This window comes from Neophocaena asiaeorientalis, unplaced genomic scaffold, assembly GCF_003031525.2.
Source record: "Neophocaena asiaeorientalis asiaeorientalis breed wild unplaced genomic scaffold, Neophocaena_asiaeorientalis_V1.1 scaffold960, whole genome shotgun sequence".
NCBI classification, from domain to species: domain Eukaryota; kingdom Metazoa; phylum Chordata; class Mammalia; order Artiodactyla; family Phocoenidae; genus Neophocaena; species Neophocaena asiaeorientalis.
This window is the reverse complement of record NW_020173498.1, coordinates 100,015-119,811: the sequence shown is the minus strand read 5'-3', so window position 1 is coordinate 119,811 and position 19,797 is coordinate 100,015. Positions and strand designations below refer to the sequence as shown.

The window sequence follows — 19,797 nt, the reverse complement described above, 5'->3', positions numbered from 1 at the left end:
AGGATGTTACACAGTAAACACGTTATCAGTTCATACGATTTTTAACACTGCTGAATTTTGCATAGGCATTGCTGCCTCATTTGTCCTTTCTTTTCGCCTTGAGGTACTCGTTCTAATTCACGAATCAGCCCTTTACTTCAAAAGACTTTTTGAAAGGGAAGTTCAAGGCAGTAATCCCATTCAGTAGCAGCCTGAGAACATATCTCCCGAGACATCCATGGCGGTCCAGTGGTTAAGACTCTGCACTTCCAATGCAGGGGGCGCGGGTTTGATCCCTGGTCAGGGAACGAAGATCCCACGTGCCACGTGGCATGGCCAAAATAAAAAAGATCTCTCCCACCCTCATCCCCATGATCAGAGCAAACACTTATTAAATGCTTATTGTGTGACAAAAATCCTAGGGGTGGTCGTATAATAATGCCTCGGTCAGTATTATTTCCTCTGTCTTACAGGCGGGGAAACTGACTTAGAGGACCCAAGTAACTTGTCCAAGATCATAAGGCTAGTGAGTGTCTGAACAGGGACACGTCAGGCTCTAAAACCCGTGCACTGATCGTTTACAGGATGCTTCTTCCTATTGGAGGAAGAAGTTGCTAAGGGAAAATGCATAGAAAATTAAGTCTTCTTAAATTATTTTGGCTTTTCATTTGAAGTGTCCTGTGAGCTGCAAATTTTTAGGTTGGAGCCAATAGTTAGCACTATTTAAACCACTGACAGCAAAATTCTAGGAAATCCATCATCTCTGTGAACTTGGTTAACTTTTTCTTTTAAATAATGGTTCATGCTCGGAAATCAGTCTCAGAACTTAAAAAAAAAAATTTCCAGGAATATTGATTATAAAATTAGAAAATATTCTTTTAATTATTTTTAGTAGATTTGCTTGATTTCTGTAACTTGTCATAATTAATTTAAGAAGACAAGCATAGAGCCTTTTGAGAGCTAATTACTCTTAGAATTCCAACTACCGAAGAAAGAGGTTCTTGGTGGTGTGGACACTTCTGTCTGCCCGAGTCCTGATCTGACCCCTAAAAGCAGGTGACCTTGGCCTTCGTAGTAGCCTTTTATGACAAGATTTGGGGTCGACGTTGAGAAGATAATTGGACAGGAGATTCAAAGAACAAATTGTACTCATCTACAAGGCCCAGAAATTACCTTGTGAGTCCTGTAATTTTTCAGGAAAACTTTCATTGCATGATAGTTTTTCAATTGGTTTAATTATGCTTTCTTCTAAAGAGAAGGCAGATGGAAGGAAAGAATGAACAATAAGGAGGATGTTATAGGAAAAGCAGAGAAAAAATGGATTCCATGATTAATGAAAAGATGCAGAAAGAAACCTTAAAATGTTTCTCCGAGAAAATGTTCTCAGTGCTGTCTCAGCTTTGATTTGATGTCAGTCGTATATTTCCCCGAGACTCAAAGCTGTGCAGCTGTCATTTCACCTGATTGTATTTAACCACTTGGTTCAGTGAATATTACTTTTAAATAAGAAAAAATTAGCAAATTGCAGTGCCACAGCACTGTTAAATGGATACAATACCCGGAGCGTTTGATGTCACATCAGAACACCTCAGGAGACTCCTCAGTTGCTACACAGTGACCCTCAAACTCTTCTGATCCAATACCACCTACATCTTTTTTAAGAAAGAACTCTCTACCTCTTCAGACACTTTAAACTGATACCTAAAATGTTTCCTCGTAAGTTTTACAGTTCCAGAGGATTTAACTTCTGGCATACTGTAATTAGAGACATTTAAAAATAAAACTATTACATCTCTCTTTTAAATATAATCAGTGGAATCTAAATACCATAGTGATTTTATGCTCACCAGTACTGACTTAAGAAATACATGACCACATGGGACTTCCCTGGTGGTCCAGTGGTTAAGACTCTGCCCTCCTACTGCAGGGGGCACCGTTTGATCCCCGGTTCGGGAACTAAGATTGCACATGCCACGTGGTAAGGCAAAAAAAAAAAAAAAACAGAAATACATGACCACAGTCCTTTTTAACAGGTAGAAATTTCACATGAATCCCTTTTCTCTCTAAAATTTTATTTTCATTCATATGTCAGCTCCCAAATTTTATCTGAATATAATTTTAAAGTCTTTAAATTAACCAGTCAAAAAATGTGTATAGATTGAAACCTTTAAAAAAATTTGTAACCAACCATAAGTATATTAAAATACTTTTCTCTGGATTAAGTTAATTATAGTTAGAATGATTTGTTGTATATAATTTATCAAAAGAGATGAATATTATAGAATTTGATTATTAAAAGTGAAAAGTCAGATTTTTTTTTGAAATTCATCTCTTAATGAGAAAGATGGGACCTTTTTCAAGTGGTTCATGTATCCATCAATAAATATTACTTATTGCTAAAATCAGACAGGATTCAGCTTCATTTTCTTTTTTTTTTAAAGATGGGAAGCAAGGAGAAATCTTGTAAATGCATAGTAGGGAATGAAAGGTGTTTTGTTACAGCTCTGTTACTATAGTCTTTGAACACTACTCAGAGTTATAGATCAAATATCACGTAGTGATCTCATAAAAAATGATTTTCAAAAAAATTTTCATTTTATATTGGAGTACAGTTGATTTACAATGTTGTGTTATTTTCATAAACGATTTTTAATTATCTATTAGCTATAACTCAGGTTCTCCTTCAGTTTTTTAAAAGCTAAGAACTGGAAACCACTTGACTTAAAAAGGATTTATTTGTTCCCCAATCATCAGAGTTACTCACTTTCTCAACACTGACACCAATATACCAAACTAGTCCTTTGACTGGCACCCCACCTATTTTTACACTTTGGGGAAAAAGGAAACATTTAAAAGTAAAAATCCGCAGAAGGGAAACAGTGTAAGTTCATACTTTAAATGTAGTCTTGCCTTACCTGCATTACTCCCTTTGAAAGCAAGTTCTGCCCCCGTGGGTCCCAACGACTTAGGAAATAACTGGTTATTCCAGGTATATGGGTTCGTATCCTTTCCACTGGCTATCAAGGACACGTTCTTGGGGTTTACACCTTAGAAGAACAAAACAGTCATTTCAAAGGTTAGAGTGCGACCATACACTTGAAGGAAAATATACGTTCAAACTAGACTAGAAAGAACGCGAGGGAATGGAAATAAATTTTGGCTACAGTGTAGCAAATACTTGCTTTTTGATGGACCCTCACATGATCCTCAGCCCTAAATACAATAACCTGGAATCCTCACGGTGTCTTTTAGAAACGTTAAGTTATTTTCTGTAATACAAGTAATGATAAACATTGGACATTTCTTGCTAAATGTCTCTTAAAATTTGAGGTGGCACAAAATTTTTCTTCTAAAAGATATTTCCATGTCATACACTTATTTTGAGTGTTTGTTCTGTGCCAGACCCTTGAGGAACACTTGGGCTGGGGAAAACAGACATGTGGCCAAGAGCCCAGGGGAACTGAGAAGTTCGGAAGTACATGTAAAGATCCATCTGTGAAGCGTATTTGCATATCGGATATAGTAAAATATAAACAGCTAGTTGTTTATGATTTTCTGAAATCTGTGAAATGTGGACTCGGCCTTGGTCTTTGGTCCCAGTGGTCAAAGGGTGTTGTTTTAACCTAGTTTTAAGAGATTTGAGAACTTCCTGAACTTGCTTTCTTTTGACTGATAATTAAATTGGGTTCAGCTTAGCAGATGCCAGAGACATCACACTGTCTAAGCCTCTGGGTCATACATGTAGAGTTCTCTTTAGTGTAGAAAACATCCTTACCGAGGACTGCTATTAATGTAGAGAGAAGGTCAGTCCGTGTTTCAAGGGAGCTTTGACTTTTCCCAAAGTGAACTCCTTGGCAAGGTTTCACATTTATGAGACATATAATAATATTCCTTGTTGTTGTTTTTTTTTTGCAAGTTAGAAATCTTAAAATCACTTTTTATTTTCACATTTTCTTTCTGTATTTTTTTAACATCTTTATTGGAGTATAATTGCTTTACAATGGTGTGTTAGTTTCTGCTTCATAACAAAGTGTATCAGTTATACATATACATATATTCCCATATCTCTTCCCTCTTGCGTCTCCCTCCCTCCCACCCTCCCTATCCCACCCCTCCAGGCGGTCACAAAGCACCAAGCTGATCTCCCGGTGCTATGCGGCTGCTTCCCACTAGCTATCTACCTTACGTTTGGTAGTGTATATATGTCCATGCCTGGTTGTTCCGAACCAAGCCGCAAGGTTACCTGTCATCAGTTCTCTAAGGAAACACTCCATCAGGTAGATCATTTCCCTTTATTATAGGATATTGCTCATTATGGATTTTGGTTTCTAATAAAATACCTACAAATAAAACTATAATAGGCAATTCCCTGACAATAAAGAAGATGCACTAGGTTTGTGGCCAAGAGCCCAGGGGAACTGAGAAGTTCGGAAGTACATGTAAAGATCCATCTGTGAAGCGTATTTGCATATCGGATATAGTAAAATATAAACAGCTAGTTGTTTATGATTTTCTGAAATCTGTGAAATGTGGACTCGGCCTTGGTCTTTGGTCCCAGTGGTCAAAGGGTGTTGTTTTAACCTAGTTTTAAGAGATTTGAGAACTTCCTGAACTTGCTTTCTTTTGACTGATAATTAAATTGGGTTCAGCTTAGCAGATGCCAGAGACATCACACTGTCTAAGCCTCTGGGTCATACATGTAGAGTTCTCTTTAGTGTAGAAAACATCCTTACCGAGGACTGCTATTAATGTAGAGAGAAGGTCAGTCCGTGTTTCAAGGGAGCTTTGACTTTTCCCAAAGTGAACTCCTTGGCAAGGTTTCACATTTATGAGACATATAATAATATTCCTTGTTGTTGTTTTTTTTTTGCAAGTTAGAAATCTTAAAATCACTTTTTATTTTCACATTTTCTTTCTGTATTTTTTTAACATCTTTATTGGAGTATAATTGCTTTACAATGGTGTGTTAGTTTCTGCTTCATAACAAAGTGTATCAGTTATACATATACATATATTCCCATATCTCTTCCCTCTTGCGTCTCCCTCCCTCCCACCCTCCCTATCCCACCCCTCCAGGCGGTCACAAAGCACCAAGCTGATCTCCCGGTGCTATGCGGCTGCTTCCCACTAGCTATCTACCTTACGTTTGGTAGTGTATATATGTCCATGCCTGGTTGTTCCGAACCAAGCCGCAAGGTTACCTGTCATCAGTTCTCTAAGGAAACACTCCATCAGGTAGATCATTTCCCTTTATTATAGGATATTGCTCATTATGGATTTTGGTTTCTAATAAAATACCTACAAATAAAACTATAATAGGCAATTCCCTGACAATAAAGAAGATGCACTAGGTAGCAATTACTCAGGTTAAAAACATCTTCACACACACACACACACACACACACACAAAAGATATTTACCCCCAAAGAAGGTGCAAGGTCAGGGGAGAAGACTACAAATCTCTTTAGGTGAATACTTTTTATAAATACAGTTCAACAAAGAATGGGCCCTGAATGCTTAAATTTTTTTAATACGATTAGCCTTGCGATATCCCTAGTCTTTTTGTTTTTCAGTAAATACATACTACACTATTGAAAATAATTGCTTAGCTCTTTGTCTGTTAAAAGATTTCAATTTTCTTGAAAATAGACAATATCTGGAATTTTAAAACATGTATTAGTTTACAAGCTTTTCTGGGGTACCTTCTATAACCAAACACCATTAAAGAGAAGCAAAAATTAATATACTATCATCCCGTCCCCTCAAAGGATATTAAAAAGTCAGTCAGCAAATATTTACTGAGCACCTACCACATGCCAGGCAGTGTGTGTGGCACTGGAGAAAACGTGGTGAACAAAGTAGACCAGTTTCTGCCCTTGTGGCTCTTATAATCTACTCTAGTGAGAAGGGAGACATGAACAGTTATAGATAATTAGGTGAGTAATTAGCAGTGTGCAAATTATGCAGAAGAATCTGGTGCTGAGGCTGCAAAAAACAGAAGCCACAAAGCCAGGCTTCTAAAAAGGTAATTTTAAGCTGAAACGTGAGTCATGATAAGGACTTGGTAGGAGTTGGGGACGTGTGTTCCTGGGGGAGGCGTCAGTGTGGGCAGTGGACCTGGGAAGGAGAAGAACTCGGAGTCCTCGGCAAGGATGGAGCAGGGACAGGGCGTGGCCCAGAGTGAGGCTGGAGAGGGGAGCAGGCAGCGGATCACAGGGGAGTTCGTGGGTCTCGCTAAGAAACTTAAAACGCAGTAGGAGAGGCACATATACAAATGACACAGGACGTTGGATACATTGGGTGGAAGGAAGGACCGTAAGTGATAATGGGACTCGAGAAGGATCCTCAGAACAGGGTTTCAAAAGTGCTGGGGCCGGGAGTGAGAGCAGAGGGCACCGCCGAGATCGTTAGTGCCTCCGCTGTATACTCCATTTGCAACAACTACCTTGTGATAATTAAGTACCCAAGGCTTACGGGGTGAGCTGATGCATGACTGCAGTCCTATCGTTAAGTAACAGAAAACAATCTCAGAGTCGTGCTCCAGTACACAGCCGGTCAGTAGCAGGTCAATAACTATGACTCTTGCGTCCCTCTCCCTGAAGGTCAGTGTCACAGATCTGCCAATCCTTGTAGTGTAATGTCAGGCTGCCCTGAAATTACATGGTACATTTCTAGAGCTCCCATGATCCTAAAAGTTGATGCTTAATAAGACCGTAATACTTGGCTTTATGGTAAAAAAAAAAAAAAGGAAGTCCCCCAAAGATAATACTCTTTGTTATTCCTGAGGATATTCAGTGAATTAACTACAGACCATAAATAAATGTCAAGGATCACTTCTTCTTTGCATTTCTGTCCTCTGCACTTGCTGGATCACGACAGGTGCTCAGTAAATGTTTGTTCAAGTGACTGAACTGAGCTCAGTTCTCGTTTCAGATCTCACCCAGCTCTAGAGGGGCCACATCTTTGAGACCAAACATGCCAAAATAGTACAGTCAGACTCAGGTTTAGATTTCAAACAGTTCGTTCTAATTTTGAGTCTATTTCTTAGGCTTCAGTTACAGCCATGCTTCTGACCAAGAGTGATTAGTAGAATTTGTTAGATCTTTCTGGTGAAAAAGGAAATGATCAGATGGGTCTCAGGTACCCTGAAATACGTTCCTGAAAACTGCATGAAGGGAGCAAACAGAGCTGGGAAAACAGGTGTCTGCTAAAAATTTTACAATACCCTCTCCCACCACCAGAGGGCGCACTTCTACAGCGAAGATGAAGCACTGATTTTATTTCAGTGAAATGGATTCAATGTTCTTCCTTTTTCAAACAGGGAAAAGTGTTCCCCATGAATCTGTGTTCTGGAAACTTTATTTATACCCCTGCTTTTGCAGTCAGATCAGAACTTCCTCATGGTTTCAGTACCGAAACTTACCAACTGGTGTCTTTGCACCTTTCAAAAGTGCACCCTCTCTTACGGTCTTAATTCCCACTCCTCTCACCGTCCTAGGGAACAAGTCATCACCCTCTCTATCCAGACGTGTGCAGTGGCCTCTTGACCAGTCTCCTTGGGCCCCTCGACCAGTCCCCTACCCTTTTTGAGGCCCTAGCGTGGTCTTCCTAGCAGCCAGAATGATCTTTTAAAAACACAAATCAGATCATTTAGGAAACAGTATAAAATTCTACCTCTTATAAGAACTGGTAATGGGAGTGCAGAATTGTTTGCATACAGTTTACAGAAGGCATAGCTTTGGTGGGGGAGGGTGGTATTTTCTGAAGCATCCTCGCCATCTTGATTGGTGGCTGCCAGGCATTTCCTGAGCAGACTTCACAGAGGCAGGAGGTCCAGAAAAGTCCCCGGCGACAGGCTGAGCCCGCAAAGAGCGCTATGATTGTATTTCACTGGTGCCCTTTCTCCAGAGATTCAAAGACCCTGGAGCGTGACCTATTAACTATTCTAGTTACCAGGAAACATTTTCTCTGCTTACCTGGAAGGTATCTTGATTGTTTCAAATAGTACTGTTTAGCTGTTGAAGCAGTTGACAATTCCGAATCAGATTTTAGGGAAATAGCAGGGGGTAAGTTCTTGTTTTCCTCTGTTGAGTGGTTGGGGCCTGCAGGTACGGACTCTGGAAGCCTTGAAAGTCAACATAAAGTAGCATCACCGGGTGAAGAACGGGAAGATGACGGCTGCTATGCTCTCGCCCACCCTCTGCCCATCTTTCCAAGCCAGTCAGTGGTTTCCATCAGAGACCTTCTGCTGATAGGAGCATTAAATGACAGCCCCTCTCCCCGAGCAGATATCGGGCAGTGCATAGAATCCTTCCTAATACTGGACAGTATGAGGCAGAAAGCTTTGTAACTAAGCAGCAAGTTGTCTGTGTGCAGTATGTTTCCATTTTTCCTGCGACTGCCGCAGCTGTGGATTTGTGATGTGGGAAGATGGCATGTTGGAAGGGAAGAGAATCACAGCCATCTCCAGCTGGCTACTCCAGCAGTGTGTAACCACTAAGGTTGTTAGAACACGGTTTAGGCTGGGCTAAGAGAACTGAAGTGGGGAAGTGTTAGGAAAGTCCCCAAACAGAATTTCCAAAGAGCCTAATGACATACAGAGACATCATGCATTGGTTGAGATGTGCCTGTTCCCCAGAAGGCAGAATCGACTTGGGCGGTGGCGAGCGCCTGGCTGGGTGCCTCTGTCCCCCAGTGCCCGGCCTCCTACGGCCCCAGTTCTGTGTAGGAACGGAGGCCTTCCGGCATCCAGGCTTAGCTCTGTCTAGTTCCCGAGGCCATCTGTCCGAGCGGCAGCCTTCACTGCCAGAGGATGGGGCTGCGGTTGGTTTTGCTGTCTGTCGCTCTGTGTGCAGCCCTGCACCACGACCTTCTCTCCCACCTGTGACCGGGCCTCTTCCTGTGCTGAGGCCTGGCCCCCCGACCAGCTCTCGTCACCTGTCTGACCCCAGGCCTCCGCGGTTCCCCCCGGGAAAGTCCTGCTTACCACTTCGACCCCCTCAGGGATGGACACTGCTGTGATTGGCCCTTTGGACTGCTGGCCGCCACTTTGGGGTGGCCCTGGACACAGGGAGCCCCCTTCATTAGAAACAGCCCTACTCATTTCCGGCCACTGTGTTTACACCCTGCTTTCCAACACTGGCTAAAATACCCTATTTCTAAATGCCGGGTTTTCCCCTTAAAGAGAAATACATATAGAACCAGGAAGGGTGAAGAGCCAGTCTTCTGATCTGTCCCTTTGGTTAGCACCTCAACGCTTGTTACACCCTCGTGCCCGGCAAGATTGGAAGTGGCTGAGAGGTGTAACTTTCTGACTTAAAAGTGGAAGGGGGATTAAGCAGGTTTATTCTGTTTCTTCTCAAAGATTGGGGATTTTAGGGAGGAGTAGCTGTGGCACTTGGGGATCTGGAAATTGACTGACTGAGAATTATCTCCCCACGGAAAGTCTTCATCTACCTTCAGAGGTATGTGTACTCCAAAGTGAAGGCTTCTGCGCCGTGCTGTGCCAAACAGCTACGAGAGAAATTTCCCTGACTCCTGCGTCATCTTTTCTCCCTGTTCCTCTTCTGTTCCAAGGCGGGGCAGGGACGAGGAAAATATTTTCCCAAAATATTCACCCATCTTCACCTCAAAGTTGAATAATGCACTCATGATGATGCCAACTGAAAAGGGATTGCTAGAGATACCAAGCTTCCAGGAAAAGTTCAGAAAATGATCAAAAATGTTGAGGACAGCGAGCAAGTAAATGATTAACTCTGAACGCCACCACCAGAGGGAGCCATTACCTTTGTAGACTGTGCTTTGCTGTCTGAGAAGAGGCATGTGGATTTCAAATGGGAATTATGGGGATCATAATTGAACAGGGGACACGAAAAACTGAACTAGAACTCCCGCTACACACGCTCAGCCTCTGGTGCTGGGCATTGTCACTGTGAGGGACTCGGAGTCTTACTTTTTCAGAGGTGAGCACAGAGGTCTGGATTTGACAGGAAAAACAACATAAGCTGCTTCTTTTAACATGTACACTCATTTATACGTAATGAGTAAAGTTGATGCCTGATGGAAACATATTTTCCCGAGAAATGTGAAATCTTACCAAGATGGAGAATCTGTTTTCCTCGTTTCTTTGAAAACGCGCATGCTTGGCTTCTTGGAATGGGAGACCCCGAAGTCACATTCCTCAAACTCTTCCCAACCGTCTTCAGCCTTGAACACAGCCTGACCCCAACGCCTCCTGGCACCTTTATGGCCCAGAGTGCCATTTGGCTTCTGTGGTGGGAAACCGGTGTCGTCATCTTTAATCGGGTGCTGAATGCCTTTTATGTGCAAGCTATTTTATTTGAGGCTAAGAGTCCCCATCCTCAAGGAGCTTTCCATACAGCGAAGGAGATAACATATGTACATATTTAAAAGCATTAAGGAAAATAGGTAGCGCATGCTAAAAATATGATAGGAAATTGAGAGAGGACAGATCTCTGTGAACTTGGGTTGGGGGAGACTTGAATACGTAGGCTCAGAATTGACTCTTCGTTGATGTGTAATCTGGAAACCTGCCGCGTGTGGCTGTGTCTCTGGGCAAATGACGTAACTTTTCAAAGCCTTAGTTTCCTTCTCCTCAAATGGCGACATACAGTATTTATGTAATTTAGTGTTTTCGGATTTGATGGTAAAATACATCGAAAGTTTTTAGGATAGGGCCTGGCACATAAGCGTTACTGTAGGGTAGGTGTTATTGCTGTGGTTGTTATTCTAGAGTTTGGAAGAGGAGATGCGTAGAGTACGGCTTTTTAATAGGAAAGAGCCAGAGCGTGTTCCACGGGGAAAGGGCGGAGCGGACTGCGTTTACTGAAGCAGATGGTTCGTGCTGGGTGGAGGATAGGGTTGTAAAGACAGGCCGATGCTATATGATGAGGGGCCTTCATTGTACGCCTGGGACATCGCAGCTGTCCTACGGGCCGTGGAGAACACTGGATGTTTTTGAGATTAAAAAGTGATGTGATAAAGGCAGCATTCGAGAAAGGTGAGGCTCCTCAGATAGGAGGCCTTTGCAGTTAACAGTGGCACGTGGTAACGAGCCACGGATTCATGGTGGTTGGAATGCTCAGGAAAGAATACATTTGCTGTTACCAAGAAAGAAAAGGTCTGGACTTCTTTTCTGTCTCTCCGAACAGAGGTCAAGGAGAGTGTAGCAGACACTGCTTCCTCACTAAGATTTTGTTCAGGGCAGCAATATGCCCACGTAAAAGACCTGAAATGCCAGCCTCCCTTGCAGCTCTGTGTAGCCATGGGACACGACCTAGCCGGTGAGTTGTAAGTGCAAGTCTGTTGGGAGGGGCTTCCATGAGAAACAGTTTAGGCTCTGCTGGCCTGCGCCAGTGTCTTCCACTCTTCCCCCCTCCTGGAAGGCAGATGCAACCCCAAAGGAGCAGCAGCCAGCTGTGGCCACAGGACCGAGAGCCACCTGCTGAGGAGGGCGGTAGATCAGGAAGACAGAGCAGTCTGGTTCCTTTCATGAGCTGCACCAGCCCTGGCTTACCCACCACCCACCTTCTCGCTATGAGAGGAAAACAACCCCTCGTGGTTTAAGCCACAGTGGTCAGGTTCTGTCATAAGTCACTGAATGTAATCCTGTTGGACACAGAGAAGGAAAGGCAGGGATGGCTTTAAAAATGTGAGCCTGACTGTCTCAGAATGGTAGCTCTGTTAACAAAAATAAGGAATGAGGAAGAAGACCTGGTCTGGGGCAGACCATGGGGTGGTTTGGGGGCATATAAACTGAAAAATCCAAAAGGCAATGGGAAATTGGGGAATTTGGAAGCAAGGTCATCAAATACAGCTGTGTTTGAAGTAAGACGATGCTTAAAGAATGGATATGCCATTGCTTGAAGCTGATGATGCCACAGTGATGGATGATGAACAAAAAGTGGTATTTGCCAACTTATACTCTTATTGCTTGGTCAGAGGGAATGAGCTCCAGACTAAGGAGAATAAGAAGATCTAAAGCCCCAGGTGAGTAGAGTTAATGAAAAGTCATACTTGGCTGAGTCCGAGACTCTTATTATTTCATTTGAACTGTATGTTAGGGTCCTGCTGAACAATGCCAGTAACATCAAGTTGTCTCATGTCTAAGAAGGTTGGAAAGGGATAAATATTAATAATTTTTATAAAGTAGAAGGTGGATTTTTGCAAACTCCACATTAATAAGTTTGGTACCAGATGAGGGCAAAGATTCTAACATCAGTTATTAAAGAGAAAGTTTTTGAGCCCTAAGGAAAAAAGGTGGTAGATCACACAGGCCACCATTTTTCATAAAAAGCAGACAGTGAATGCATAGTCTGTATGGCCTTCAGCAAAGGAGGTGACAGGGTCTTCTTTCATGCTATCAAAGAGATGAAGTAATGAAAGGACAACAAAGGAGCATTAGTACTGTCATGGGCTGAATGTTTATGTCCCACCAAAATTTATACCCCAACTCCAATGGGTTGGTATTTGGAGATGGGGCTTTGGGAGGTAACTGGGGATGAGACGAGGTCATGAGGGTGGGACCCTCATGGTGGGATTAGTGCCCTTAGAAGAAGAGAATCCAGGGAGCTGCTTTCTCTCTCTGCCTTGAGGACAAAGCAAGAAAAGGTGCTGTCTGCAAATCAGGAGGAGGGCCCCACCAGGAATCAAGTTGGCTGGCACCTTGATCTTGGACTTCCCAACCTCCAGAAGTGTGAGAAAGTAAATTTTCGTTATTTAAGCCACCCAGTCTGCGGTATTCTCTTATGGCAGCCTGAGCAGACTGAGACAAGTACATAGTTCAATAATCTGACCAAGAGTACTTATTAATGAATCAGTATCCATCTAGAAGAAGGTTCTAGTGGCTTGCTATCCCAAGGGCATATTGCTATCCTGTTCATCGTGAAGGTACAGGAGGAAAATAATGAACAACCATTCCATAGCTGGTGACAAGCTGGGCAGAATGGTTAAACTGAGAAGACAAAATAAGGGTTCAAAAATACTTATTAGAAATGTGAGAGGTAAAAATAAGGTCTTCCAGTTTTTGAATCCTAGAGATCAAATACACAATGAGAGGTATAGAATATGTGATTGAACAGAAACACTTGTACAAAACAGACTTGGGAATTTTAGTTAACAGAACGCTCAATCCCAGCTCCGCAGCTCATTAGCCATCTAAAAATTGCGGGCTAGTTTATTGGGTACTTTAACTTAGTGAATGCATACGAGAGGGCAGGAGGGTGTTGCATAGTGCATGGCACTTAGTAGCTATTTAGTAATGTTAACTTCCTTTCCTTCCCTCCCAGTGTGAGTCAACATTTTATGGGCCTTCCAAGAAAAAAAAAATAGTAGTCCTTGATGGCACGAGTGAACACAGGTTCTGGAATGTTGGCGGTGATTCACCCTGTTTCATGTTTCCTACCTACTGTCTGCCTCTGGTTCTGGCAGGGGAAGCAGGAGGGTGAGGGGACTCAAAGGCTCCTTCAGACACAGGAACCGAGGGTCACTCAGTCATCGGTGAATGACATCCCTGTGGAGTACGTGAAGGAACTGAGGGTGTTTCTCTTAGAGAAAGGGGCAGATAATGTAAGGGCGATTTTCAAATATCTGAAAGGCTGCCTTTCTGGAAGAGTGATTAACTTTTTATTAAAAGCTACAGAAACCAGATTTGAGCTCAGTATGAGGAAGAACTTTTTAGTAGTCAGAATTGCCCCAAAGATAATGCGGACTCCTCAAGACCCTGGAGGCGGTTCAAAAGCAGTGTGGACAATTATTCATTCATTCATTCAACAGATATTTGTTGATAATTTTACCACGTGCCAGACACTGTTTTGGGTTCTGGGTCTGTATTGAGAAACGAAACAGACGGACATCTTTTATATCTTCCCCAACGTGTTTAGAATGCCTAGAAACAAAATCCTAATGGAACCAAACCGTCGCATCTAAAGTGTCATTATGGGCTACTTACGGTTGGCATGTTTTTGACGATACTTGGAAATAGTGTTGGTGGCTGTTTCTGTTGATTCTGCTGCTTGGGCGGTTGCTGGACACCCGTGTTCTGTGGCGGCTGGATGGACTGCAGTGGCTGGTGGCTGTTTTTAGGCTGGGGCTGTCCGGCAGTCTGGTCACTTACGTCTGGCAGAGGCGTAGGTTCTAGATCAACTACAGGTGGCTTTGACTCTAGTGGTTGCACATGCTTATTTAAAGTCTGTTTCGGTTCCAGATGATGTGAGGAAGGGCCTAATACTTGACCGACTTGAAAATATGGGTGTTTCAATGCCTAAAGAAGCATGGAAATAACAAATGGAAAACGGTTTCACCTAAATTTATTGCATATAAACTCTTGTCCAGCGCTGGACTAGGCATATATCCCTAGTCTAGGTAAGCTTCAGAGATTTAGAAAGCATCCAGTTTTCCCCTTATGTGATGACTTTAAAAAGATACCCAGACCAAAAAAATGATTTGAGAAGAAAATTTCATTAAAAAAAATGAAAAAGTACATATTAGTAGAAAGAATGTATAACTCACTTGTAATTTTAACATCCAGTCAAGGCAACTGTTCTTTGAAAGACTCTGTGTAGAACACAAAGTCTAGCTTATAAGCAGTGGCTGAATTTGATGGATTAACTCAAACTAAAACACTATATACTGATAATGTTTTAGACTCCATAAAGGCATTAAGAAATGAGTTAAGAAAGCCTTCTACGTAGTTTATTTTAAATGATTAACTCTAACATCATATAAAATTCAGGGTTATTTTTAGCCTAACTACTAGCAATAAAAAAAAATTCTGAGAAATTGAAATAAGCTTTAACAATATAACAGCAAAGAGAAAGTACTTATGGGAATAAACTGTACAAGTGCTAGGAAAAATGGTCACTGAGTTTTCACTAGATCAGTCATCAAATCACTGTTACTGCATGGAAGTGGGGGGTAGGGGACAGAGCTGGTGACCATCTGGGTGACACAGGCTAGAGCAGTGGTTCTCAACTGGGGGTATTTTGCCCCTTCGGAGACGTTTTTCTTATTGTCACAACTCGGGGGCTGGGAGGCGCTCCGGGCATCTAGGCACGCTGTCAGGGATGCTGCTTAATATCCTACAACGAACAGGACAGCCTCCCCACAGCAAAGAATTAGCGGGTCAAAAATGTCAGAAGTACCGAGGTTGGTGAAAACTGGTCTGCAGAGTGTCTGAAGTTCTCTGTGCAGCTCAGCTGTGGATACAGGTCCCCTTCTCAGTACTGCATGTCTGGGTGGGGAGGGAAGTTCCCAGTTCTGCTGTTTTGTGTGTGTGTATCGGGGAAGGGGCTGCCCCTTAAGATAACGAAGCCCTGTTCCCCTGCACCTCCTGCCCTAAGCCAGTACCCGCCTACGTGGAGGCATAGCCCTGACCCACAGTTAACTTCTCAGGCGTGCAGGGGCAGATTTTAGATGGACAGAGGTAACTCCTGTAACTTAACCTCTCCCTGTCTCCCTGCTTCCACTAAAAAGCAGGGCAATGAAATAGTAAATAAGGAAGAGGTGAAGGGCAGGGAGGTGTATATTTTGGCAGAGGTAGAAAAAGTGTTTCTTCTAAGTTTCCCCTTAGAAGCTTTGTTGTGTCCCCTACCACACCTGGTGTGTGTGTTAACTACACGGACATTGCTAAGTGGAGCTCAACAACTGTAGGCGATTTAAATACATCAGTACCTGACACATAGAAGGCACTCAGGCTCTGGATTAAGTAGCCCCATTGATTAGTATGTCACTATTCCTAAGTCAATAATGTACATTTTGGAGCCAGAAGCCTTATGAATGTTTTGTAATTTCAGGGCTTCATCTGTAACATTTCCTCTTTAGGATACCAGCTACCATCCTTAAAGAAACAGAGGATCTTTAAAAAATAATAACTTCTTTTTTCCTGTTTGTTAAGGGAATATTGATTGAATAGAATTAGGAATGTATAGAAAGTTCTCAAGAAGAAATTAAAATCATCTCGAAAGCCGACACCAGGAGAAAACTACTGCTCACATTTTGATGTTTCTCTTTTCAGAACTTCTTTCTAGTCTTTCAGATACATACACATATATATAGAGAGATTTTACCTTACACAGACTTGCTGCTTCTGCAACTGTAAGTACCTCATGCCGGTACCCCACTGTTGTAATTACTATCACTTCACAGATTATTTTAACGTTTGATAGGGCAAGCTGTCTAACCCTACCACTGTGCTCTGATTACTTATTACTGTTCAAACCTGTCTTGGCTATTCTTTCCTATTTGTTCTTCCAGTTGACCTTTAGAAAATATCGTCTCAAATTAAATTTTTTAAAAGCCAAATAATTATTTGGTTTATTTCAATCCTCAATTTACATTTAAATAACAATAAGAATACCATAAAGCCTGTTACGACTTTTTTTTGTTTTGTTTTTTGTTTTTTTGTTTTTTTGCGGTACGCGGGCCTGTCACTGTTGTGGCCTCTCCCGTTGCGGAGCACAGGCTCCGGACGCGCAGGCTCAGCGGCCATGGCTCACGGGCCCAGCCGCTCCGCGGCATGTGGGATCTTCCCGGACCGGGGCACAAACCCGTGTCCCCTGCATGGGCAGGCAGACTCTCAACCACTGCGCCACCAGGGAAGCCCCTGTTATGACTTTTTAAGTTAAGCCCTTTGCAGATAAAACCATGGCATTTTTAAGACCGTGAGACAGGATTCATCTGTAGGTGTTGAGGGTATGGTCACAAAGGAGCCAAGCACGGGTATCACACACTGCCCTCTTGTGGGAGCCGGAGAGGGAGCACGACTGCAGTCCTGAGGAGGGCTGCTGCTGCTGTGTCGAGGGAACCCGAGTCCTCTACGCGGTAGGAGGGCGTCGGAAAGTCTACTAGGTGGTCTAACTGAAGAGATGCTCTTTTATTACCTGGGACAGGTTTCTTCCTACTTAGCTTGTCACGTGCCTGAATTTTTTTTTTTGACTTTTACTTTCTTCTTTATTCTTTTAAACTATGAAATGAACACAAGCTCATCATAAACATTTGGAGTCATCCAGAAAATACAAACCATCCCGTGCAAATCAGGTCAACATTTTTCTAAATCTGAGTTTTTGTTATTTCGCAGTTGTCTTTCTAGCCCATTTCCCACCATTCCCCCATTCGCATTCATCCTCCAGTTCTGCCACTGCCTCAACGTTTAGAGCTCTATCACTTTGCCAGAGAAAGAAGGGAAAGGAAGATGCTGGATGGAAAAAAAGTGTGAGCAAATTCCAACATATTTAATGCCTAGTGTAAATGTCATTTCCTTTGCAAATTCTTCCTTAAATTTTACCACCATCCTTCCTCTGGGTGGAAGGATCATCCCTATACATCTCTCTGTTAACTGTCTCTCAATTATCAAAGCCCTCTGTCCCCCAAAAAAGTGTGGTAGAAAATTGAGTACTTGCAGAATGTTCCACCAGGCCAGGAAAGGGGTCGTATATTCATATCTGAAATTCCAACCACCTAACATACTACCAGGCACTTAGTTTCTTAGTTTGTGCTCAGTAAATATTGAAAGAATAGTGATTTCAAAACTTCCTTGAAAGGTTATTGAAGTGGACATTCATTCTCTGTCCAGAATCCATTGTGCCTTCATAGCCAACCACTTATTTCCTTTGGTGGTGGTGGAGGGATCGTTTTTCTCCTAGTGTACGTCATCTAAGTGGAATAGTAAATCCAAATGCCTCTACCCCCACCTCAAAAGCCAGAGAAATACAGCTTTATTCCCCCAGACAGTTATCCTCACCGTTCAGTTTTCTAAGGCTCTTGTGGCTTAAACAACAGAAATGTATTTTGTCACCATCCTGGAGGCTAGAAGTCAGAGATCAAAGTGTCGACATGCCTGAATTTTTACCATTAGAGATTAATTCCTTTCAACCTCAGCCTCCACAGAGTTCCTCATTTGAACCACAAAACAGAAAATCATTGGAGTGGCTATTTTTGCAATTCTCCCAAGAATCTTACATGCCTAGAAGTTAAATCATAACATACACTGGATGCCTTAAGCTTTAGGGCTTAATTCTCTTGGTAAAACTCTGGTTGAAAATAGACTTGCCTTTGTAAAGAAAAATATCCCCGATATTGTAAAACCTCAAATTAAAAAAACAAACAAACCCCCACACACAACTATACCAGGGAGATCTGTCTTACCTGGCTTGCTGTTGGTCGTTTCTTTGGATTCCAACTCAACATTTCAGTCATAAGCTGAATAGCTTCACTACTGGCATTGGGAATAAGAGTTTTTAAGTTTATAGGAACACACTGGGGAAAGCGGAAATTCATAGAGGATGCAAGCTGGTACCCTTCCGGCCAGTCACTCTGTTTAAGGAATATGTAAGTGGGGGAGGGGAGGCAATAAGTAATTTGTTTTTAATGATCAATTTAAAACAGAGTAATAATATAAAAATCACTTGTGTATGAAAATTTTAATGTTGACTCATATAAATAAATGTGAAAATGAAATACCAGACCACATACACAATTCAGTGCTATAAACAGTATTGAAAGAACAGTGAGTTGAGAATTAGGGAAAAAATGAGAAAGCACTTTCATAAATTTCAAAATGTTAAACTCTGGTCTTTTGGATCTCGATGGTGATGATGGTACCCAGGTGGCTCTGAACAAGTAAGGACAAGCGATGTACAAAGACACTGATTATTACAGAGATCCTCATTATATGTTATACATTGCATCCAATGTCAAAAACTGCACATAGCTGGGAAATGAGTTACGTTAAAGCTTTAATAGCTGCGTTAACTTGAGTAATTTAACTATGAGGCACACGCTCATTTACTTCAGGTGTAATTATACAAACTTACACTTATTAAATAAGTGCATCTCAGAAAGTGAAGTCTAGCTGAGTGCAATAGTTAATTGAAAAGTACTCAGTTCAAGAAATTAAATATCCATGGCAGAGGTATATAAATGTAAACAAGAAAAGGTTAAGAGAAAATAAAATCCAGGACACCTGGCATTAATGCGTTGATCCCAATGGACATTCACAGAACACGTAGGAAAGAGGCTAAGCATGTAGTCATCGGCTGGTCATCAGACCAAAGTTAAATACATAGAATTCTAAATATAGAGAATTTTCCCTTAAGTTCTTAAAGGAAGGTAAGCCCCTTTTCTCTACAGTCTGGTGGGATTCTGGCTTCTTGCAGCCCTCATCCCATCCCAATACAAAAAAAGACTGATGATAAGAAAATTAACCCTTAAAGCGTAAGCCTTTTTGAAAATGAAAATATCAGCTAGCTGCCCCAAAGTTACAAATAATCAAAAGTTATAACAACTTAAGGACAAAAGTACTTACTTTTTTGGGAGTCCCTAAAACTTGGCAAATCTTAAAGATTTCATCGACCTCACTTGTCCCTGGGAAAAGTGGTCTTAACGTGTATAGTTCAGCCATTATACTCCCAACAGCCCACATGTCAATGGGAGAGCTGTAAACTGAAGATCTTAATAAAACTTCAGGAGCACGATACCTATGAAAACGGAAAACAAAACAAAACAGGCCATTGTGCTTGTAGTTTCAGAGGTGGAATGGCAGTAGGATTTTGTTTGGTCAGGCATTTCAGTCGAGAACCAGGTATTAACTGCCTTCTGTGTATCAGGCATCTGTCTGCACAATGTGTTGGGATTATATTGACTAGCACGCATTTTTCCTGACCACAAGCAAGTAGTGGCGCTCAAGACAACTATAAACGAAATGTCCAAGTGGCCTAAGACAGGGACTCCAACAAATAAATGTGGAAACGCTATATAATACATTAAGAAAAGGCGGAGAAGCTCTGAATGGAAGCAGATACG

The 19,797-nt window shown here is 42.0% G+C and overlaps 1 protein-coding gene across 3 annotated transcripts in view; it reads right to left on the bottom strand.

The window, feature by feature from the left end:
* MAK (male germ cell associated kinase) overlaps nucleotides 1-19,797 on the bottom strand; it is a 42,735-nt gene that overhangs the window by 6,161 nt on the left and 16,777 nt on the right. For 2 of the 3 annotated variants that reach the window (XM_024747555.1, XM_024747556.1), the window contains exons 6-11: nucleotides 19,301-19,472; nucleotides 18,142-18,309; nucleotides 13,949-14,260; nucleotides 10,076-10,248; nucleotides 7,956-8,104; nucleotides 2,895-3,026 (exon numbers count right to left, since the gene is read on the bottom strand). In XM_024747555.1, the coding sequence (XP_024603323.1) occupies nucleotides 2,895-3,026; nucleotides 7,956-8,104; nucleotides 10,076-10,248; nucleotides 13,949-14,260; nucleotides 18,142-18,309; nucleotides 19,301-19,472 (1,106 nt within the window). Of the gene's footprint in view, nucleotides 1-1,152; nucleotides 1,228-2,894; nucleotides 3,027-7,955; nucleotides 8,105-10,075; nucleotides 10,249-13,948; nucleotides 14,261-18,141; nucleotides 18,310-19,300; nucleotides 19,473-19,797 lie in introns of all 3 variants that reach the window. The other variant, XM_024747554.1, reaches the window with a different exon arrangement.